The sequence below is a fragment of the Nelumbo nucifera genome, chromosome 1 (assembly GCF_055504915.1).
Source record: "Nelumbo nucifera cultivar China Antique chromosome 1, China Antique-T2T, whole genome shotgun sequence".
In the NCBI taxonomy this organism is placed as follows: domain Eukaryota; kingdom Viridiplantae; phylum Streptophyta; class Magnoliopsida; order Proteales; family Nelumbonaceae; genus Nelumbo; species Nelumbo nucifera.
Genome location: NC_142649.1, coordinates 200,697,609 through 200,721,215, shown reverse-complemented (window position 1 = coordinate 200,721,215; position 23,607 = coordinate 200,697,609). Strand labels below are relative to the sequence as shown.

At 33.6% G+C, this 23,607-nt stretch overlaps 3 protein-coding genes across 5 annotated transcripts; all 3 read right to left on the bottom strand.

The window, feature by feature from the left end:
* Window positions 1-1,175: 1,175 nt before the first annotated feature.
* Window positions 1,176-5,148, bottom strand: LOC104610462 (derlin-1-like). Of its 3 annotated transcripts, none has more exons than XM_088886840.1 (7): window positions 5,055-5,148; window positions 4,073-4,208; window positions 3,794-3,867; window positions 3,160-3,253; window positions 2,605-2,733; window positions 1,657-1,817; window positions 1,176-1,416 (listed from the first exon to the last, which is right to left on the bottom strand). In XM_088886840.1, exons 3-7 carry the CDS (start codon window positions 3,796-3,798, stop codon window positions 1,215-1,217), a joined length of 591 nt encoding a protein of 196 aa, XP_088742966.1. In that variant the 5' UTR covers window positions 3,799-3,867; window positions 4,073-4,208; window positions 5,055-5,148; the 3' UTR covers window positions 1,176-1,214. The 3 variants fall into 3 exon arrangements, with proteins under 3 accessions (XP_088742966.1, XP_088742964.1, XP_088742965.1); XM_088886838.1 differs by having other exon boundaries at window positions 4,856-5,074; XM_088886839.1 differs by lacking the exon at window positions 5,055-5,148 and having other exon boundaries at window positions 4,073-4,849.
* A 5,288-nt stretch (window positions 5,149-10,436) lies between these two features.
* Window positions 10,437-13,128, bottom strand: LOC104610461 (uncharacterized). The gene is made up of 2 exons (XM_010277080.3): window positions 12,941-13,128; window positions 10,437-12,598 (listed from the first exon to the last, which is right to left on the bottom strand). The coding sequence occupies exon 2, from the start codon at window positions 12,361-12,363 to the stop codon at window positions 10,669-10,671; it is 1,695 nt and encodes a 564-aa protein (XP_010275382.1). The 5' UTR covers window positions 12,364-12,598; window positions 12,941-13,128; the 3' UTR covers window positions 10,437-10,668.
* A 1,730-nt stretch (window positions 13,129-14,858) lies between these two features.
* LOC104610528 (MADS-box protein AeAP3-2-like) lies at window positions 14,859-21,173 on the bottom strand. Its single transcript, XM_010277193.2, has 7 exons — window positions 20,873-21,173; window positions 17,816-17,885; window positions 17,115-17,276; window positions 16,904-16,945; window positions 16,790-16,831; window positions 16,082-16,305; window positions 14,859-15,121 (listed from the first exon to the last, which is right to left on the bottom strand). Coding segments are annotated over exons 1-7 (729 nt in total). The 5' UTR covers window positions 21,061-21,173; the 3' UTR covers window positions 14,859-15,120.
* Between the last annotated feature and the right edge of the window lie 2,434 nt (window positions 21,174-23,607).

Here is a 23,607-nt window from a genome sequence, read left to right as displayed (position 1 = left end):
AAACGTATCTTATAATCGCACATAAGTGCGTATCGAGTGGTATCGCATTGTATTGGTCAATACACAACGGTACCGACCGATACGATAGTGTCTTCGATTAAAAAAAGTCAAATTCCGCGCTATTAGTGTAAGGCCCTAAAGCTCTCCGTCAAACCACTTGGCCAATGCCATAATTTGTGATATTTAATGAAATAACTTTTATTAATGCCTATCCAAATAAATAATCATTAAATGAAATAACTTTAATTAATTTGTGATATTTTATAAACAAATGGAATAAATAATCTATTAATTCTATATTTATATTAAATGTACAAAATAAGTATTTATATCGAAAGATGATTTTAATCTCAAGAAATTGATACAAATAAAATATTAATAGTAGAATAATTACCTTACTACTTAAAATTTATAAATTTTCACATGATATATATCTAACAAATTTTATATATTTTTATAATTATTAATTAATCTTTTAATTTACATTAAATGACAGCATATTTATTATTTACAAAAAATAAAACTTTGTTTGCGAAATATTCAAAAATATAATATTAAATTGAATTTATCAAATCCATTAATCTACATTTATATGGAAAATTGATTTTTCATTTCAAAAGAAATTATACAAATAAAAATTTTAACAATGAAATAATTATTTTAATAATTAAAAATTATGAATTTGCATATGATATATATCTTAGAAAATTTAACCAATTTTATATATTTTAAGTTAAAATTATATATATTTTATAAATTATTAAATGATAATTTAATTTATATTTGAGAATTTAATATTTGGTTAACTTTTTTTGTTAGTGTTAAAATGTAAAAATAATAAAATAGAAAATAATTGATATAATAATTACAATAAATATAATAAGTCCATCTTGGACTCTTAACTAATGCATTGTATGATATATTTTTATGTACACTTTCTTATATATTTATACATTATTTATGACTGTTTGACCATAAATTTAGTGCTATTAATGTATTTATGAAATTTACATGTGTTTTTCTAGTGTATCCAAGTTGTATGTTTCGTTCGTATCTATGCGTTTCCAAAGCATATCCGTATCCGCATGCGTATCCAAGTTTTTCGATACGATACTTGACACCGATACTTTAATCCTTAGCTAAAAGTCTATTTGGTAAGAAGGTAAATTTGTCAATGCAAAACTAACCCAACGTTACAATTTATATGAACCATTTTACACTCTACATATTTGCATCGTTTCCAACGCAACCTTAAGGACTTCAAGCCATGTATAATCAAGGTTTGGTTTGAAAGAAAATGTTCTTTTCCTACATTTTCCTACTACTACTACTACTACTACTACTATTTCATTCTTGTTGGGCTGCACTGGGCTGTTAATTTGGGCTCCCTCACCCCAAAATGCAACCACCTTATGACTGCAAATGTGTTAAGAACTCTAACATCCTCTTGTACTAAAAAGAAAGCTTCCAACAAGAATGAAATAGTAATAAGATAATTTCTCAAATCTCTTAGGCTGTGTTTGCTTTGATAAAAATAAGAGAGAAACAGAAAGTTGAAGGAATTTTTTGATATATATATATATATATATAGGAAGATCAAAAAGAATTTAACATTACTTTGCTGCAAAACCTTGGTGAAATAAATAGTAAGGATACACCCAAACAGGAGTCTTTAAGATGTCTCTTCCTCCAGTAAGAGGATGGATCACTGATAAAAAGTAATAGAGATGTCCCACAACAATTCCGAGGATATCAGGCTTTAATGGGCTCCCAAAGATCAAATCCAGTGCAAGCATTGCCCAAGGAAGATAGAAACCCTACAAGCCAGAGATTAGTTGCTGCAATCTATAGAAACTGAGCATGTTAGATGTTCAAGAATTGATGCTGGAGAATGAAGAACACAATTTCAATACCACCCATTTTAATTTCCTAAGCAAGTCTATTTTAAGATACTGATAATTTATAAATTCCAATTATATTCATGCATGTTTATTACTTGGTGCAAACTCTAAAAACTTCAGCCTAGAAGGAGTTAAATCATTATTTACTCTTAAGGGTTAAGGCAATGAACATGACCAGTAGCAGAGAGTGAGATGCACCAGAAAGAGGTTCTTAGAGAATTCTTGGGGAGAAAAATCAACTATAGAATGATTATAATTTCTGAATCAGGAAAATATTTGTGAAAGAAATTGAAATTCAATGGTAATGATCATCCATTCAGTTATTAATTTTTGAATTGGGGACATATGTCAAGTTTAAATAGTAGTACTAGGTGTGAGGCAATGGCTAACAGATGGTTATTAACTGAAAGTTAATTGGACTGTATTGATGAGTAGAAGATCCTGAGTGAAACGAGTTAATGGTGGATCCTGTCCTTGTTAAGTGAGTGTCAAGTGTACAACAGAGACAACAAAGATGTCCTCCAAATATTACTCAGACATTTGCAGAAATAAGAGGAAAGATAAACACAATTGACTAACATCCATAAAGACAGATTATATAAGAAATTGAAGTATAAGGTGTGAGTTCTGGCCATGGGATGTGCCTGCAGAACTAAGGCCTCTATTTTCCAATAGAACATGAAAATCATTTATTTCTACGTACCTTCAGTGTCACAACGCCATAGATGTTGATTTTTGCATTTGGGAACTCCCGAGCCCAAACGTAGACAAGCATAAAGACCAAAGAAACTCCCATGAAGGTATTCCATAAAAATGGAACAGCAGCACTTACCTATTATATGGGCTACTGTATGTCAATAAATGTCACTGTTTTATGAAAGAAATTAAAAGCAGCAATGTCATAAGATACTATTCAAAATAAATCCATCCAAGATCACATGGCTTACAAGATTCCAATGGTTCAGCCTTGGAGATCTTCTATGCCAGAGTTGACCCACTTAAGTTCATTCTATAGACTGCTTATGGCTGTATATTGGTCATATTCTTCTGTTGGTAGTTCAAAAATCTTTGCTAGAGAAATAGATAACTATGATAACTGGTAAATGGATTCATGTGGTCAAATTTAGGCATAGAACATCTCCTAGGTGGGATTCATGAGATGGTGGCAGTTCCAGTTCCACCTCTGCACACAACCAATGGTTATTTTGGAAAGCAACTGACCTCAGATTTCCTTAGAGAGAGTTCTGTTTGGGCTTACCAAGAGAGATAAAGCTCCAAAGATCATCATCCACAGAAAATCTGCTGTTCTTTTATCGAAAGGTCCCTTTTCTAAAAGAACACCATATCTTGCTCTACATGGTCAAGGATCTAAAGTATTAGATACATGAAAAAGGGAAAATGTAATTTATGTTCTTGAAAATGCAGTGAGCATATACAGAAGAAGGGAGAAATGCTAGTAACAATTAGGATAAATATGAAGCCATTGTGCATTGCTGAAGCTAGAGAAGAGTTTAGAACCATGTGAGAAGTTAATGATTGGATGATCTAAAATCCTAGAGGAAGGTAGCCATTGCCATGGATATGTTCTGTTTAATTTTTAAACAAAATGCACAGAAAAGATTGATGATGCACTATGAACAGGAGAGATGAATCAATGGATTAATCCAATGCACTTGTATATTATGTAGATTACAGAAACCCAATTATATTATACTAGCCTCCGTTAGACTAAATGGTTTTCTGCCAACATATTTGACATAAACTGTTCTTTCCACTTGGCCAGAGGAGTTTCATACTTCATATGAAGTTCTGAATAATACAAATATTGAAGTTCCAAATGAAGTCAATTGGAAAAGGCAAAAATTATTACAGGATCAGGACATTTTCCTTACATCATTAGAAGACGCACTGCAAATTGAATTGAGAATGGTCCAAGGAAGAAAAAGTTTGTAATGAACCTCCATACCTGCATCAATAGAGCAAGTGGGCACCATATTGTGATCACACATGTTCAACAAATTTAAAACTTCTCCAGACAACTTAATACTCAATATTATTTCTTATTATACATTGTGCTCTTGTGATTTGCAACTTTGTGTAATTTGAAACCTAGATGAAAACTTGTGTTCTTTGTACATGTGATCACAAACTATTCTAAGATCAGAATTTACCTGAAAACTTTTCAGAACACGGTCTTAAAATAGTGCAATGTTAAGAGGATCATAAAGTTGGAGATAGAAAGCACTTGTAGTCATCAGACAGGCTACTCCATAAGTCTTACTGACGGGCGGCAGTGATCGGTAGTATCTAAAGCAAAACAGAAGGAAACTAAGCAGACCTGATGGAGTGGAAATGATTTCAATTTTATCAAGTAACCATCATACAGCCAATGGAACGGTCTAAGTGTCCAAAAAACACAGAAAAACTGAAACAATGGAGTTTGTAAACCTCTAATAGAAAACCCAGTAAGAAGATATACCAATTAACCAGTAGAATTACAGGACAACACAACTATGCATGTTGGGAACTTGTAGAACAAGAAATAGAATGTCTATGTCATATAGAATAAAAAAAAAAATTGAAATATCAAACGAAGTAACACTTAAAGAGAAAATAAATCCAGAAGTGGTCATTGATAACAGAACTGAAATTGCTGAACCTGAAAAGAAGGATCCTATTACACTACATATATAGGATTAACTACGGACTTTAATTTAAAAACTGCAAACCAGAAGAAACCAAACCCAATAAATCAAGAAAAGAAACTATAACAAAAATTGCAGAGACTTTAAGCTAGAAAAATGGTATTGAATTCAAATAACTGAAAATTAAACCAGTATTGAACAGAGAATCAAGTGAACATTCAAAAGAGGCTATTATTTCATCAATTCAAACTAGGTGGATAACAACACGATAAATATAGGTAACGCAACAACCAAAGGAAGGATCCTTACTCCCCTGGTGTAGACATTGCAGAAAGAGGCGATGGATAATGGCGTTGGGTGGTGGTGGAAGAATAGGGAAACGATGTGGGTTTATAGTGTCAGTGGGTGGCGACGTTAAATTCAAAGAGAAGGATTGAATTGATTGACTTAAGGAGGAAGACCCAGCACAACTTTTCTCTGCATTTGGTAGAAAGATAATAAAGATAACCTGTGTATTGGGTTTGAATAGTTCCACATTGCAATCTTTTCATTGGACTTTTAACGCACAAACGAGACTAAAGAAGATTATTCCTTTCCATTCAAAAAGCAGCGAGACTCACTTCTAAGTTCTAACGTTTTGGAATAGAAGTCGTTTGGTCCGTCCTCCCGTGTCCACGCGATATTGGCGGGTCGATGCCTTATTCCACTTTGAATATGATTATTTTAGAATTGGATGTTAGAAGGATTAAAGTGTTGTCGGGTATCTTATGAGATAAGTGGGATACAGATACGTTTTAGAAATGTATGGATACAATGCTTAGATACGTAGGAAAATGAATATTAATTCTATAAATATATTATTAATAATAAGTTTAATGTCAAAATAGCTATAAATAATGTATAAATACATGAAATTGTATATTTTGATGGTACATATGAAGAAATATATTACAATTAATATAACAGAATGTATAAATATCATACAATTTTGTTGATATGCATCAATCAACATTCCAAGAAACATATTATATAGATTTTTATAAATTAATACATACACAAAGTCATTATTATCTTATTTTGTATTAAAGTCTAAGGCACAAAACATAGGCAACTATTATATTTCAATTATTATATCATTTTTTCTATTGTACTACTTATAATTTTTAACATTAACAAAAATGTTAACTAAAAATTAATTCTCAAAATTTTGGTAAACAATAAATATGTTATTATAAAATGAAAATCAAAATTAATTGATAATTTATAAAAATATATAATCCTAACTTAAAATATATCAAATCTATTTAAATTTCAAAGATATATATTATATGAAAATTCACAAATTTTAATTATTACAATAATTATTTCATTATTAATATTTTTATTTTTATAAATTTCTAAAATAAAAAATAATGTTTTAATATAAATATAGATTAGTGGATTTGATAGATTCAATTTATATTACATTTTTAAATATTTTATAAATAATATTTTTATTTCTATAAATAATAAATACATGTTTATTTAATGAAAATTAAAATATTAATTAATAATTTATAAAAATTTTGGGATATATATCATGTGCATATTAGTAAATTTTAAGTATTAAAATAATTATTCTATTTTTAATATTTTAAAATGTCTTTAAATTAAAAATCAACCTTTTGATATAAATGTGGATTTGGTAGTTTATTTATTCTATTGGTTTATAAAATATTAATTTTAAATATTATTCTTTTTAATTTGTAATTGGAGTTGTTGAAGATAAGTGCATGTTAGTTGTTGGGATTTTATGTAACTATTAAGTAATAAAAGTTAATGTATTCCATTTATTAACATGAAAAAAAATGTTATCTTAGGTTAAAGATGGAATATTAATTAGCACTAGGCGAGTTGTGGTCTTGGGTTCAAGTTGTGCTAACTGCATTTTTAATATTGAAGTTTTCAAACAAAGGTTCGATATGCCACCGTTGATGTGTATCATGCAGTATCAGCATACGCATCAATATGGTGGCATACCGATACACGCCCCGTACTGGGCATACCATATTGATATTTTAATCCTTGATTAGAACTTGAGTACATTAATTTTTTATTTTTAGGGTTATCCAATGGGGCTTTGTAAATTAGTGGGTCCTAAATGAAAGAAACCTGTATTTGTGTTTTGATATTAGTATTTCGTCAATGATTCTCAAGCGGTTCATTTACCTAAATAATACCCTCGTGATAACACATGACACATGACGAGATAATATTGTCCCTTTAATAATGACACTTTCAAATGGTCATTGTATAAATCATGGTTTTTGGCTTGCTGTTGACTCAGATGGTTGGACCGTTCAGGCAACCGGTACCATTTTACCCCAAACTTGATCTCTGTCCAAAAACTATTGAATCAGTCAATGACCTATTGACCCGGGCAGTCGAATCATTGACCTATTCAACGGTTTTGACCATTTATTATTATTATTTTTTAATTTTTGTTGTTAGAACGAACTCTCCGTTTGAACTGAACAGTTGAACCATCGACCCAAAAACCAGTGGTCAGAATGGTTCTGTTTCCGAATCATTTTTAAAAACTATGGTATAAATTTACTTTAAAAACAAAAAACAGTAGTAAGTGCACTTATGCGAGCAAGTGTTTTCTGAAAAACATTTGCTTCAATAAATGCATTTACCCATATATATATAACTTATCACTTTAACAAACAAGGCTTACATTAATCATATGGATGTAGATTTAACCTCATGCGGTTTGATTATATATATATATATATATATCTGTGTGTGTCTTAAAAATAATTAATCTTTTTAATTTTTTGTTATTATGAAGGCAGGGTTAAATACGAATCTGAAATCCAATATGTCGGTTTTGGATCCAAGATCCAATATAAATCGGATCCAATTACATCCCTATGGGTAGGGGTGATCATGGATCCATACGGGCCAGGCCTGGTTTAGCACTAATGATAATGACATTAAGTTAGGCTTGGGACCAGCCCGGCCGGTATCCTGGGCCTAGATTGTAAGTCCAAGCTCGGCCTGGACTTACAGGCTTTTTTCGGGCCTAATGATTAATGATTTTGGGCCCATGACATCAAATAATAAAAATATAATTATTTCTTTATTTATTTTTTTTAAATTAAATAACATGGATATAGAAAAGATATAATATCTGAAAAACAAGTAAAAAATAAACTAGGTTTAACTATGCTTCAGGTCTATGGCACAAAAAATAAGACATAAGTCTCGTTTAATTGCTAGGCTTGATTTAGTTTAGATTATCAATTTTATATACTAAACTAAGCCGGGCTTAAAGTATTAAGCCTAAGCCCGGCCATGATTTTTTGGGTTTGATGTGGGCCCAAACCCAGGCTGGGCCTACACACAAAACTCTGGACTCAAGACTGAAAATTTGTGGGCTGGGCCTCGCCGGGTTTTCCGGGTCAGGCCAAGAATGATAATCCCTGTTTAGGCTATAGGTATTTTTGCTTATCATGTTAATAAAACCACCACGTGGCCCCTACCTTCTCATTTTATTTGGCTCTTTCTGCCACCCACTACTATAGAGAAAAGCTTGGATGTTTGGTGAAAGACATGGACTGTTTTGAAGCTTCGTACATATGACGCGTTACCCTATTTAGTCTTTTAATTGTCTTGTTAATTTAAGAAATATTGATTGCAATTAATTCTTTTTATCGTAATATTGTCATATACGTGGAACTTCCAAACAGCCCAACCATTTTTGTCATTTACTCTTGATAGGTTTATGTAATTAATTCATTGTAGACGCACCTGTTTGCCTTGCCAACCTCTCTTGTAGCTATATGGTTATAGAGATCACCTTCATCCATGAATCACAAGCAACTAACCATTTATGGTTACGAGTATTGGCACTTCAATATAAGGCCATTTACCCAATTGTACCAGTTGATTGGTTATCACTTTTTTGTGGGCGTTAATAAGTTTAATTAGGGATGCAAACGGATCGGATCAGATTCTAATTAGAGTATATTCAAATCCGATCCATGTTGGATCTGATCCAATTTGAAAATTTGTTTAGATAGAAATCGATAAGTTGGATTTTCGGATCTGATTCGATCTAATTTAAAAAAAAAAATTAATAAATTATTAAAAGAAAAATAAAATATACTAATTTAAATAAAGTAAAAACAAAAAATAAAAGTATTTTTTAATTATTTTATCATATATATACAAGATTTTTATAAAAAATAAATAATATAACAAATTTATAAAAATATAATATAAAAAATATTTATAAATAAATAAATAATATATATATGTATTATATATATATATATATATTGCATCAGATTTTTTTGGATCGGATACGGGTGATTAGAAGATCCGAACAAAGGCGATCTGAATTCGACCAAATAGGATCGGATCCGATCCATTTGCACCCCTAAATGGGCCCTTGACTCCTAGGGCCCAAACTCACTCAAACTCTCGCTCACATTCACATACTCTGTGCGTGAGTGCGCACGCATGTGTGTTGAAAAAATTTAGCCAATCAGAAACCCATTTGAATTTGAATGCATACCAATTGGGTTGGTTATCAAAATTGAATTCAACTAGGAGAGTATCTGATTCCGAGTCAATTAATAAACAGATAATCTGTTTATAACAAAAATTTTCAGTATCATTGGCGGGGTTGTAAGTTTATAACTTGTAATTTAAAGAGTGTTTTTTCTTTATTTTAAAGATGGTAAAATAGAGACGGATTAAATCCAAAAATTCAATGGGTTACTCCTACCCTTATCTCCACCCAAAAAATTGGCTATTCATTATGGTGATGCTTGGTATTGTGGTTGTTTCTATTTGAAAACTTGCCACATCCCGGGGCATTTTGAGTTTAAGCATCATATTATTTTTCGGTGTGTGTGTGACTGAGACTTTTTTGAGTTAAAAAAGTCATAAAACGTTTTTACTTGAAAATGCACTGAATACTAGCAGAGATGGAATTATACAATCCAATAACCATAAACCCTACCTCCAAAACAGTTTTTTTTTTTTTTTTTGGTTCTATTCTCTAGAACCCTTAGATTTGTATTTAGACATTAATCTGTGCAATAACTTTAAATTTGACAATTGGATAAGAGTCAATGTAGTAGGGTAGTGTGACATTGAATATAAACATTTCATTTAAACATTTTACATTATAGGTAGCAATGACAATACCAAACACAATGCTGTTCAAAACACTTGTTCAATTCCTAGTCAACCAAACAAATTACATGCCAAAACGCCTTTCCATTGCCTCTTCAAATGTTTGAGCCTATAGTACCAAACACAATCTATATCAACCATAAATACTACTAATACTATACTTTTTGAAATAACCACCATTTAAATTGTTTAAGCTTTATAGCATTAGAAACCCAAATATATCAATTGAATTTTTGGTTTATTTTGAAATACTAGAAGAGACCATCGTGATGCGTATTAAAAGTTGCCCATTGTTGATGAGTTTAAATAGCCTGGAAAAGCTTATGTGGAGCAAGACCACTTTATTTATATATGTTCTAAAAAAATATATTTTAAAATTTTCAAAGTTTCTACCAAAGTGGTATCCATCCTGACAAGTCCTATGAAGTGCTATAAAGTGGGCTCCATCCTCTCCGTGCATTCAAAGAGAGGATCAATTTGTCTTGATCTTTCATTTTATAGATTGATATCAGAGGATCCCAATTTGGTATTAATAGTTTAATACTGCATTATCTATAACCAGTCAGTGATTCTTGAGCTCTCTGCCACAAAATCTATCCTTCAATCTTCTTTTCACTCCCCCTATAATCCCTTAATTCTTTTGGCTTGTATGTAGAATTGGTAAAACCTAAAGAATAACAGATGATGGTAATGAACGATGTTAAAAAAAAACAGAATTATGATTTATGACTTGTCACCAAAAAACACAATGGCAGTCAAGTCATATTACTTGGTACAGAGAAACAACAAAGTAAACAGAGAGATGCAGTGCTTTACGCAATTGCAACAAACTTACCAAGATCCTACTAGTTAATACTTCTATTTGCTTCCCTACAACTTAAAGATACATGTAGAAATGTGAAATAGACAGTACAGGGCATACAAACCGCAGTTTAAGCATTAGCAGTCGGGGGGTGGCATGTATTAATTCCATCCTTGCAGTCACTTGTGAGATCATTGAAAGTCTCAATCTGCTTTTTTCCCCTCAAGAATACCTCTGTATCAACTGAAATCCTCATATAACCATCAAATTCCACTGGAACCCCGTTATTAAGCTTTGTGGTCTCCAAATACCAGTCACTGTTCTCATCCCAAAGATCCTTGTACTCATCAAGGAAATGAGTGCTGTACTTGTCCTTCAGAGGGTCAAAGAAAGAAGTATCTGGTTCGTCAGTGGCAATATATAGATTCCTCCCATCCTCAATCTTGTCCTGCAGAGATGACATTATTGCTTCAGGTCTAGTATCGGCTTCCAAGTTTGGCCAAAGTTCTTTGTTTCTTGCTTTCTCTCCCCTGACTACATGAACAGAGTCAAAATCCCAATTCGATCTTGCAGCAATTGCTGATACTATGTCCATTAACCGTTGAGACTTCCAGATGAGGTGCCATGGTCGCTGGACAACGGACTCAGTCTCTCCTTCACACACCCTATACCAGTAATTATCAGGCTCCACGGACCCAAACTTCCTCATGATCAAAGTATCCCTCGCTTCAGTAAGCTTCATTGGTGTTACCCTGAAATCTTCAACAAGATAGAGGGTCAATCCATCCCGCTTCTGCCATTTTCCCCAGTCCTGCCAAAACTGGCTCTGGTCCAGGACAGATGCTGTCTCCTTCAAATGCTCAAAATCAAAGTAAAATCTGAAATCTTTTCCTTCCTCGTCCTGTTTTGACGCTGTGTATATTGAAGACAAACAAATATTCAAGTCCATAACCAATGTCCGATTCAGGTACTGGGCTTCACCGAGGGCACACAAGAAACTCCATAAGTAATGGTTCATGCTCTTGCATCTGTCTCCACCACCAGTGTAAACCAGATACCTCCCACGGCTAAATGACCCTTCAGATTCAATAACAGGGAGAGAGTCATTTACAATTTCCCCCACCACAGGCAGATTGATGGTCTCTTGCTGCTTTGGCTGCTGCTTCTCAAACCCAGGTTTCTGATGCTTCTTCTTTTTCCTGGCATTTAATCCCGAGTGATATTCTCCTATACCAATCACAGTATGGTTACAGTTTTCACTCCTAGAGATGACGAACCTTCGATAGTCCTTGTAGAAGGCAGCAGCTTTTCCTTCCTTGGGTCTAAACCGCCATGCCATGTCACAAGTGCTATCATTGGATCCGGCAACAGATTTCCCAAAACGGTAGAAATGGATATCCTTGAAGTATTCTATGGCAGTTCTCATCATCAAATGGAAGATCTCAGGATCTGTGCAATCGATCGGCTTATCCATGTCACCCGAACAATCAGGAGAAGCTTCCTCGGCAGGGAGAGCAACGTCGGTAATGTTTATGAAAGTGGCAAATTCGGTCTGATTGGTACCGACGAAGTCCTCACCGGTCTTGACAACAGTCTCGTCGGATTTGAAGGTGGCATTGGAAGTGGACGTAAGGAAAGTGGTAATCTTCGTTGAGGGATGGAAAAGAGGGTCTTCGGGCTGGTAAGTTGCAGCAATGATAGTGAAGATTAAGACGCCCAGTACGAAGAGCGCGAAGCAGAGGTTTCCAATCATTGCAAGTGCATTTTGCCCCAAGTTTTCCGGCCGGAAACTTCCGGATCTAGAGAACGACGAGCGACCAAACATTTTTTCCAGATCACAGAAACCCTAGGCCAATGGTGCTGGAATCTCAAACGATCAGGGTAAATGTAACAAATAAATTTACAACCAAGTGAGCAAAAGAGAGAACTATAGACCAAGGATGTAGCGCTAAATCTTCCCGCGAAGAGCACCGACAATGCAAAACAAGTGAAATTATGTTCAAAAGATCGAACTCTGTATTTGCTGGAGAGCTCAAAGGGGTGCAATAAGAAAATATACACTGCAAAGGAAACAAAAAAAAAAGCACTAGGAATAAGAAATCTAGGGTTGCTGGATGAAGAGATGCACTAATATCTTCAAACTAGTCCAAAAGGAATTAAATGTCAAGGTTTTTCTTTCCTCCTCCAAATCACCTGAAACTGACAGGCGCTTAGAGAGACGAACTGGAAACAAAGAATAAAAGAAAAATATGCACATAAAGCTAGAGATGCGGATGAGATGAAATGATGATAAGAAGATCTAAGGAGAGACCTGTTAAAGGAGATAGAAATCCACACAGATCTAATTATAAGACTATCTCTATAACCAGTTATTCTAATTCGAGAACGAACTTCCGTCGTACCTTTCTTTTAACATTCACCTGGAAACAAAAACGAGCTCAATCAGATGTTCTTCCCATCCCTGTTCTGTATCTCACAGTCATCACAGTCGTCAACATCTGAGCTCTGCAGCTCTGCTCTTTTCACTCTCTCACCTTCTCTCTCTCTGTCTCTCTCTATCTATGTCTCTGTCTGTGAGAGGTTAAATGGTGATAAGAGGCGATGATGACATTTGATTAAAGTATAGATACGGTGATTAGAGATGATGATGACATTTGATTACAATCTTAATACTCGTTCTTATCATAAGCGGGATGCGCATTGCGCATGCCCTGCATTTCTGTTTACGTCCATTACGCATTGTATGGGGACCGTTTGTTAAGTGACAACTTTACAATAGGATAAAATGGTAAAATGATGAGGGATAAAAGTGGTCACTCCGACGTCTCAACAATCAGTTATCAAACGATCCGTATAAAAGTAGAACTCATCAATCATCATTTTCTAGCCCGGCTTGATTGGGCCACAAAATATACATGGCATATGGACTATAAATGCGTCATTGGGCCCAGGCCCGAACTAGGCGAGCGTATGAATTCGAATTTGCTCCTCACACTTACACCAACCTCACAACATGTTTCAGCCGTGCATCTAGAATATTTCCGTAATTATAAATTTTTATTCATGAAAAATGTTTCTAATGCACGAGGTCGGTGTGGAGTGCACTTTGTGAGGAGCAGATTCAAACTCATTATAGATTGAGTGGGAGTTCGTGACGTAATATTGATGGTCAAAACCATTAACAAAGAGCAAGGCAAACCTAAATTGACATGGATCCACTCTATCAATACTTTTTAGCAATAGGGATGATCAGATTTGCTTGAGTTCTTATTGCTTGGCCTGCCCAATTCAAATTCAATATTATATACATGGTTCAACTATGATACAAAAAGACATGATATCAGAAAAACTTATAACCAATTAATCGGCACCACTTATCTGGTATCATATTTTTTCGGCTTCATGATTTTCCTAATATGCACTATATATGATAAAATTTCAAATCATCATCATTTAAGCCTTGTACCAACTATATTAAATCAACTACATGAATCTTGTTTTGCCATTTTGTTTTATTCAGTGGCACATACATGGTAAAATTTAGGGTAGTTAAATCATTTCTTATTATTTTCACCCAAGTCCTTTTTTATTTGTCCCTAGCTGTTTTAGCACCTTTAACTTGCCACATGTCACTTCTTTCCGACAGGTATCATAAATGGTCTTTTATGCACATAACCATACCCTTTTGATCTACTTTATCTCATTCTATCACTTATTAGAGTTATTCCTAGGTTCTTTTATATGGCTTTATATTCTAACTTGTTCTTCTTAATTTTACTACTCTCCATATTTAAGCATATATTCACATTTTTACTATACTCAATTTTTTTAATATATTTGAAATAATGTTCATTGACTTATGTTTAAATTAAGCTTTTGGCAATACCAACCTTATTACTGCATGGTCCAAGTCACTTTTAAGTAAGGGTGTCAATGGACCGGTTTTGGATATGGATCTCGTCCAGTCCAAAATCAATTTAGACGGATTGGACAGACCAACAAGACATATTGGATTGGATCAATCCGGTCCAAAATATTTATTAGATTGGATTGGACTTGGTCCATCCGTAATAAATTTATATTGGATTGAGTTGGATTAAACCAATATCTGATCCATTAATATAAGATAAGAATATAGGTGTCAATGGACTAGATTTGAGTTAAAACCAATCTAAATCAAAACAAATTTGAACAAATTAGATGATCCATACATTGAATTAAACCAATCCAAAATGATCTAAAATATTCATTGGATTGGATTGGACACCAAATCCAATCCAATTGACAACCCTACTTATAAGCCATGGAGGGATAGTAGTGTTGTATCCAATATTACAAGCATGAATTTTAATACCAATCTCTTATACATATTATACGGTTTCAGTAATATATATAATATCAAAAAGACAAAAAAAATAATCCTATATAATTCAAGCTGTCTTCACTCTCTCTCTCTCACCACAACACAACTAATTAAAAGAAGTTCCAAATTCCAAAAGATCACTCAACTCGTACAGAATATATAAATTTCTTCTGGTTACTCTTAGTCTTCAGCCGGGACCTTCTCATGGGAAATGATGGCTCTGTACAAATTAAGTAAATCATAAGAAAACCAAGTCAATGCATGCATAGATATGGAGAGAATCAATATAAACTATGAGCTTGAAATCATGACAATGAAATTATTTTTTGATTGGGGTGATTTTAACTGGACCTAGATTGACCCTTAAAGGACCAATATCTGATATGATTTATTTTCTAAACACATGCACTGACCAGCAATCTAGATCCATATTTGATGAGGAGTTGGATCCAATTAGGGGTGTCAATGGATCGGTTTTGAATTGGAATCTGTTCAAACCAAAATCAATTTGGATAGATTGACGGACCAATAAGGCATATTGAATTGGATCAGTTCAGATTGTTGCTTTCTTCATTCTTTTTGGATTGGGGTGATTCAACTGGACCTAGATTGACCCTCAAAAGACCGATATCTGATATGATTTATTTTCTAAATACATGCACTAACCAGCAATCTAGATCCATATTTGATGAGGAGTTGGATCTAATTAGGGGTGTCAATGAACCAGTTTTGGATTGGAATCTGTCCAAACCAAAATCAATTTGGACAGATTGACGGACCAATAAGGCATATTGAATTGGATCAGTTCAGACTTAATGGTCCAAAATATTTATTGGATTGAATTGGATCTGATCCATCTGTAATGAATTTATATTGGATTGTGTTGGATTGAGACAATATCTAGTCTATTGATAGAAGGAAGATAAGAATATGTGTCAATGGACCAAGTTTGAATTAAAATCAATCTAAATTAAAACAAACTTGAACAGATTAGACGGATCCAAAATATTTATTAGATTGGATTGGATTGGACCTAGTCCATTTGTAATGGGTTCGATCACATTGGACTGGATCGGGTTGGACTAAATCCGGTCCAATTGACACCCCTAGATCCAACTATTTTTAATTAAGAAGATTCAAATGAGAGTTTTTCTAATGGAAAGGGTTAATTAATTGGTACCAGAGCTGCAAACCATGTCGCTGGAGACTGGCTTCCTGTAGATTTGGCTGAGTAGGCTGGAGACGGTAAGGGTGAATCTGGGGAGAGAAAGTAGAGAGCTGAAGCATATTTCTCCCTTGATCCTCAGCATAAAGTCCGAAATGATCCAAAACTGGCTGTTGTTCCATGTTCTTCTGCTCTAACAAAACTTGTTGGTGATCCATTGCCGCTTGATGCTCTGCAATCTAATTAATTAACCATGACCCACAATAGTTAATTAACATACGCGCATCAATTTCTTTTCAATCCAAAGCAAGAAGATTTTTCTACTTTTCTACACTATAATCAGCCCAAAATTGGATAGTCAAAAGGCTAGCTGCATTTGGTTGCAGTGCTGTGCATCTTGACAGGTGCAAAATTTGTACCCGGTTCAATGAGTTTGCATTTCCAGGTACTGATACAGAATTTGCACCACATTTCTCCTACCTCAATTCTTTCTCGTATATAAGTGGTGACTGCATTATCTTGCATCCTACCTTCTACCTCAATTCTTTCTCTTTCATTTCATTTAAAGTGGAAGGTCACTTCAATAGACTCAGCCCTTTTTGTACTCGCATATGTATTTACACCAGTGCAAATTTCAACCAAACCGAGCCCAAATAATGTTTTTTGGACTACAAAAGGTATGATATAGTAACGTAGGAGAAGGAAAACAGCTCAGAAACTTACACAACGGTACAAGTAGTTGTTCTGGTCCTGTAAGATTTGCTCCTGCATGCGCACGTAGACAACAATAATAAATTATCAAGAGAGAGAGAGAGAGAAAGAATGAATTAATTTTACCTTCCTACGTAGATTGTCTAGTTGTTGTTGCAGGAGCTGATTCTGTATGTTGAATCAAAAAGAAAAAGAAAATTCAGCGAAAGAGGCTGACTGCTGGCACTTAATTAGTATTACACAACTCATGAATCAGATCTATAAAGAATTAACTAGTTAGTAGAGACTTGATTGAGAGAAGAAGAAGAAGCAAATTAAAAGCTACGTAGGTACGTACCTTCCTGGCTCGAACCTTGTTAACAGAGTTTTCAAGTTGCTCTTCAAGCTGATGCAGGTCATTATAAGGTAGAGAGGCCAAGTCCTCTCCACTGAAGTGTCGCATGCTTGCCTGTAGCTTATCGGTTTCATTTCTCATCCTTGTCACCTCGTTGTATATTTGCTGTTACGTACATTCATTTCAACATATTAATTAGATCAATACAAATTACAATTAAATTAAAGGACACCCAGAAACGGAACCGTTCTGACCACTTGTTTTTGGATCAATGGTTTGATCGATTAATTTGAATGGACAGTTCATTCTAACAATAAAAATTAAAAAAATTAAAAAATAAAAAAAAAACAATTAAAACTGTTAAATGGGTCAATGGTTCAATCGTCTGAATCAACAGATTATTAACCGATTTAACGGTTTTTGACTAGAGACTGAGTTTGGGGTAAAATAAAACTGGTTGCCTGGATGATTCTTGGGCCAAACGATCCAACCATTCGGGTCAATGCCAATATATATATATAAAGAGTTTGTTAATTGTTATTTCACCAAATGGTTAAACCGCTGAATGATCCACTGACCCGGAGAGACAAATGGTTCAACCTCCAAGGCTGGGTTTTGAAACACTTAACCATAGACACATGCAGCTAATTAAGTTCGTTATAGATAGAGGCTAGTCTATATATGAGCCTGCAGTTCATACATACCAGCTGGTTACCATACTCCTGAATACGAGTTCCTGAGACCTTTTGATACCTCTCAATGATTTGTTGCATGCTGTAGCAGGCAGAAATTAAGATGTTGGAATAATGTAAGTGAAAGGTTAATGAGTCCATTATACAATCATGGATGATATATGGATGCCTTTGCACATAAATTGTTAAATTTCCGAGTATTAATGTGTTTCTATAGTTCTATTTAGGGTCCTATATATATATTGAGTTGGAGATTATATTCATTCTCTCCCATTTGATTTTTTTCTTATTTGTATTTCATCCATTAATTAACTATTGATCAAATAATCCCTTGATAAATTTAATTAAAGTATTTTTCTCTTAGTCTAGGGGATCAACCGAACAGATACAACTAAATTTTTACTATTAAAAGTATGAACAAATTTCACATATATATATAATTGAAAAGAAAAAAGTTTGCTTAAAATTTATACTCAAGATATATTTTATTATAAATTTAATATCATTATTTTGTTTGTAAATATGATAAAATAGTACTTATATATGCTACAAAATTCACTTTAATTATTGAAAAACTAGGTTTTATGTACCCTCCAAGAAAAAAAAAACAAATTTAGATGCTGATTTGTTGACTGGTTGCATCACTTGTTTTAAGGGGAAAATAAATAGTAGAATTTACTCAAAATAAAGTCTGAAGAGACAAAAAACAAAAGACTTTGGTCTTTTGGTTAATTAGACATTTACAATTAAACAAGTAATAGGTTGGAGAAGTCCTAACTAAAGCTATTTAATCGCCTAGATTCTTATGCATATATAACACCAATAATTAAAGTAGGAAATTGCATTGTTAGCCTAATTGTATAAATGTCTTTGCTAAGAATGGCATGCATATCTGTAATTTACTACATCTATAGACAAGTATTTCAACACACAGAGACACTCTCTTAAAATAGTATGAATTAGTAGATACTAAATGGTATTGCTGAGTAGAGAATATCAATTTATTACAAGACATAAAATCAATGGGGTGTTCTCCAATGTGAATTGTTTTTCTTGTTACAAGTTTCCAAAAATGAAACATAACCATCTGATTTGAAAACAATTGGTTCTTAAAACAAAAACACAGAAAACATGGTTATTCAATATCGTGTTCCATAAATCATATAAACCATTTTGATGGTTTAAAAAATGTATTGATTTTTGAAATGAACCCAACTTTTTTTTTGATTTTCAAGATAATAAAAACAAAAAACAAAAAACAGTTCAAAAAAACAAAAACATTGATGTTATAGAACACCCCCTAAATTGTCCCATCACAATATTATTTGGCAGACAATCATAAGAATGCAGGTTTGAGTCTGAAAGTGGCCACTTGACACAAGAAAATGCCAAAGGTTGGTTAGGTTAGTCTCCAGTCCACCCCTCCCAAGAGCCTGGATGAATTTGGGAAATGGCTCTTAGGGCTCTACTCTACCATGGTCATGTAAAAATTTCAAAAAAAAGAAAAAAACTGGAAAATGGAAAATAACATCATTTAAAAAAATACACAACCATTAACACATAGAGTTTTGATCTACTTTGACTATGGGCATTGAGGTGAATGATGTAATTAATTAGGAAATGTGGCATTGAGGTGAATAATGTAGGACTAGATTGTATAGTATTTATTTATTTAATCAGATCCTCTGTCATGATAAATTAATCTTAATTTACTTTCTATATACACAAACACTATGCAACAGTTACTAATTAACTAGCTAGATCTAATCAGGTTGAGAATAAAAAATAATATTCAAGCTTTCTTCCGTATGTATTAATATTTAATAAAATGTGGTGCATGAAGATTTGATATAGAGTTATTTTAGAGAAAACAGATGTTTTTCCATCACATGGACTGATCACTATGGTCAATCAACAGCATAATCTGATTGGAGTGACCATTATTGGTCACTCTGAGCTAATTAGATGTAGACTCAGCACATTTTGTTCTTTCTTATATTGTTTATACATATTTTTGAAAGTCCCAACAAAAGAAAATCACAAGGTCAACCAAATTTATATATAAATGAAAGAAAGATTGATTAAGAACATTAAAAAACTAATCTCATTACTGTTACAATTTTTGTACTGATCATATCAAAAGCTCAAAACAACTGATCAATTTGAAACCAAACAACTTGATTCAACGGAACAATTTGCAGTAAAGCAGAATTTGAATATTCAAATGTATAAATCATGTTGCCAATAAACAATGTCATCAAAGTAGAAACTGCAACTACTTCTAATTAAATTTCATGCTAAATAGTAGATATACGGTGGAGGAGAAGAGAAAGAAGTATGGCAATTAAGGTTGATTCTATCTGAAATCAAAAGAAAGAAATATAAAATTCTACAACCATAGAGTGTAGTGATGTATCATTGTTTCTTGCCTCAGAAAAAGAGCTAAATTCCAGGTAATTAGCAACTTTCTCTTGTAGCTTTTGAATAAGAAGAGGAAAAATGTATATTGATGATGACTTCCATGTATCCAATATTCATCCTTAGAAGAAGATACAGTAGTGCAATAATATATAAATCAAGTAGAAATCACCAATCAATTCCATAAACAGAACTCATGAAAAAAAAAACCCTATAAAAATGTAATCCTTCAGAGTTATTACGACAAAACAATAAAAGAGTAGTACTTAAGGTACGGATCAAAGAGAAATTTTCATGCAATAAACTCACGGGTCAAAGAAGGAAGTCCTGAGAAATAATTTGAAATGAGCCAATTTCAAAAGGATAAATAAAGAACAAAATTGATAATTAATCAACAGCAGTACAGCACACAGAAGAGAGAGAGAGAGAGAGTGGGGATTCAATGAAACATTTACATAACCAAGTCTTAAATAAATAACAGATACACAATATTAAGAAAATTTTATTAGATGATGATGATTTTCAAAGTAGAACTGCACTGAGAATATTTCAGTGGAAGATACAACTAATTAAAACAACATTCAGAGAGAAATCCAAGTGCACAATGCAGCTAGAGGAAGAAGAAAAAAAGAAATTCTGAAGCCTACAGACCTGGAATGTGAGCTGCAGTATTCGTACATCTTGCCAGTACTCGAGAAGATGATGAGCCCAAGGTGGGCATCACATAGCACAGAAAGCTCATGGGCCTTCTTCATCAGCCCTCCCCGGCGCTTCGAGAAGGTGACTTGTCTGTTGGTTGAATTCTCAATCTTCTTGATCTCTATCTTTCCCCGCCCCATAATTATCCAACAGTGGAGGCTTGTCTCTCTTCTTGTTAGGGAAAGAGAAAAGAATGGGAAATTTGACCTTTTTTCGTGTTTGATTTTCCTGGTTTCAGTGCAGAAAAAAAAAAAGAAAATCAATTGTAGAAATCACGAGAGAAGGCACAAACATGGAGGTTTTGATTTTTGGCAAGAAAGCTTAATTTGGGTGAGGTTTAAATAAGGATTAGCAGGCACAAAGAGCTGTCATCAAAAGTGGAAACTTAGTTTATGAAAACAAAAACGATGATTTCATGTATATATATATATATATATTTAGATTGTAGAGGAGGAACAATGAGAGGTAGACAGAGTAGGAGAGAAAGGAGGAAGAGAAAGCTGGGTTTTGAGATTGTGGTTACCTGTTCTTGCTTGCTTTTCTTGTTGGTGCAGAGTGCTTGGAATGAAATGTGCTGTGCAATTTAAAAAAGAAGGCAACCTAAAGGTTTCCAAATGACTCATTCTTTCCAAGAAAATCACCAAAATGCACTTCATTATCAATGAGAGAGAGAGAGATAAACATGGTTTGCTGTAAAATAGTGCTTAAGTAATCTTAATAATCCAATTTGTGGGAATATATATATTTTTTCTTTCTGAAGTATTAACTATTAACCACTTTTTGTTTGGCCGTTAAAGTTTAGTCCTTCAACAGATCTTTATAAGTTAGAATTAACAGTTTCTTTGTCACTCTTAGGATGATTTCTTCACTGCTATATATATTTGTGGTTGGTTGATCCACAAGATGATCTAAGGGTTATATTACATGGATCAGTCATCAGTGGTGTGGGGAGGTCTTATTTTCTGCAACACAGCAATCTCCACTATACAAGCATAACATGAAATCATGCCCAACAGAGATGGCATTTATGTGATTTCCAATCTGAACTGGTCTTACTTCCAGACCCTCTAAAGAAAGCATGAAGAAAAGTTTGCTGTGACTGTTAACCACCACTGCTCTGATCTGCCAAGCAAGCTTCCTGGGTGCATACTAATTTGGTTAAACTCTTCAGATGTTAGAAAACCAGGGAATACCCAGAAAAGGAATGATGTGGGGATTGGCCAAAACCCTAGACCCAATGGGAAACGACAGAGCGTCACATTACCTGAAAGACTTAGAATTTCCTTGTCAAGTATTTGGTTCATGGTTTTTGTCATTGAGCTTTTTCCACATCTGGGTATTAGAGATAAAAGTCACTGAGATTCTACACTTGACTTTAATGCACTAGTGTCTGTTTAGCCAAAAGACTTGAGTGTCCCAGTTTTGTTTGATTTTAACCATAACATCATCCAGACTAATTCTAACACCCTTTCATTATTTGAAAAGTCATTTATTTAGGTTTAAAATCAAATCAAATATCTTCTTATCTGTGCAATACTTATGATCGATGCTCTTATTAGCACTAAGATGAATTGGGTTTAATTTGCTCCAGTATCATCTCCGAGTATAAAGAAGAAATCATCTAGGGAGATTCAAAATAATCAACAGAAAATGCACTTGCACTTCTCAATGGTTATTATGGTCTAAGTTTTGAAATTTCATTAGTGCAAGTAACATTTAATTGCTCAATATCTCCTTTTTTATTCTAGTAATTTCTTTATGTGTTCCAACAAATTAATATAATCATGCTTGGAATCAAGCATTTACAGGCATTTTAATAGTTTATATTTATATTATATTATAGTAATTAATTAAGAATAACACCCACGTTGGTAGCATTTTCAATTGATCAATAGGCAGATCCTAACATGCACTGTTAGAGGAGCCAATCACTGTTCTTTTAGCTACGTTTGGTTTGAAAGAAAAAGTAGGGAAAGGAAAGGAAAGGTAAAGAAACGTTTACAAACTTTGTATATGTTTCCCTACCTTTTCCTTCAAATCAAACATAGCCTTAGGGTTTCTGTAGCAGTTCTGGATCCCTACTTCATGGGGGAGACCAATCTACTTCAAAACTTAAAATATAAAATCAACCCCTTACTCAGACAGATGCTTAGTTTTAAATTAAGGGTTCAGTACTATTTATCTTTCTTTTTTTTTTTCTTCAAACTTTCTAATAAGCCAAGAATATATATCTTGCAGATGTGTTTAAGAACCATTTTCTGGCCTTTTACTAAAGGAGGGGTGTCTATAAGACAACAAGACTATTTTGGAAATCACAGCTCTATCCAGTCTCCATGGTTATGTAAACCCAAACCTAGAAGACAAAACATGTGAAGGGTTTCTTGAAGAAGAAAGCTAGGGTCCAGTGCTTGGTCCCCTCCGTTTTGTTCTTGTACTTTCTTTCTCAGCCTCATGGAATCCCACTTCAGTCTGCAACTTTATTATCTTATACTTCTTTTCTATTCATTGAACCCCATGTATAATATCTTCTCTCTCTCTCTGTGTTTGCGTATGTGGGTGTCTATATATATAGTCTGTGAGTAAATGTGCGATGTGTAGCTTCCAACTGGTATTGGACCTTCATGAGCTCACCAACCTGTTTCTTTTAGAGCTGCTAGTTCGGTTCAAACCTTCAACTAAGAAGGAAG

Excerpts from the sequence above, each read along its gene's own strand:
- LOC104610462 (XM_088886840.1), bottom strand. Across the intron at positions 2,734-3,159 it reads TTGGAGCTTTATCTCTCTTG|GTAAGTGCTGCTGTTCCATT; the intron begins GTAAGCCCAAAC and ends CCCATATAATAG. Across the intron at positions 1,818-2,604 it reads ATGGCGTTGTGACACTGAAG|GGTTTCTATCTTCCTTGGGC; the intron begins GTACGTAGAAAT and ends TCTGGCTTGTAG.
- LOC104610461 (XM_010277080.3), bottom strand. The coding sequence starts at position 12,363 with ATGTTTGGTCGCTCGTCGTTCTCTAGATCCGGAAGTTTCCGGCCGGAA.
- LOC104610528 (XM_010277193.2), bottom strand. The coding sequence starts at position 21,060 with ATGGGGCGGGGAAAGATAGAGATCAAGAAGATTGAGAATTCAACCAAC. Across the intron at positions 16,946-17,114 it reads ACAAGGTTCGAGCCAGGAAG|AATCAGCTCCTGCAACAACA; the intron begins GTACGTACCTAC and ends TTCAACATACAG. Across the intron at positions 16,306-16,789 it reads ACAACTACTTGTACCGTTGT|ATTGCAGAGCATCAAGCGGC; the intron begins GTAAGTTTCTGA and ends TTAATTAATTAG.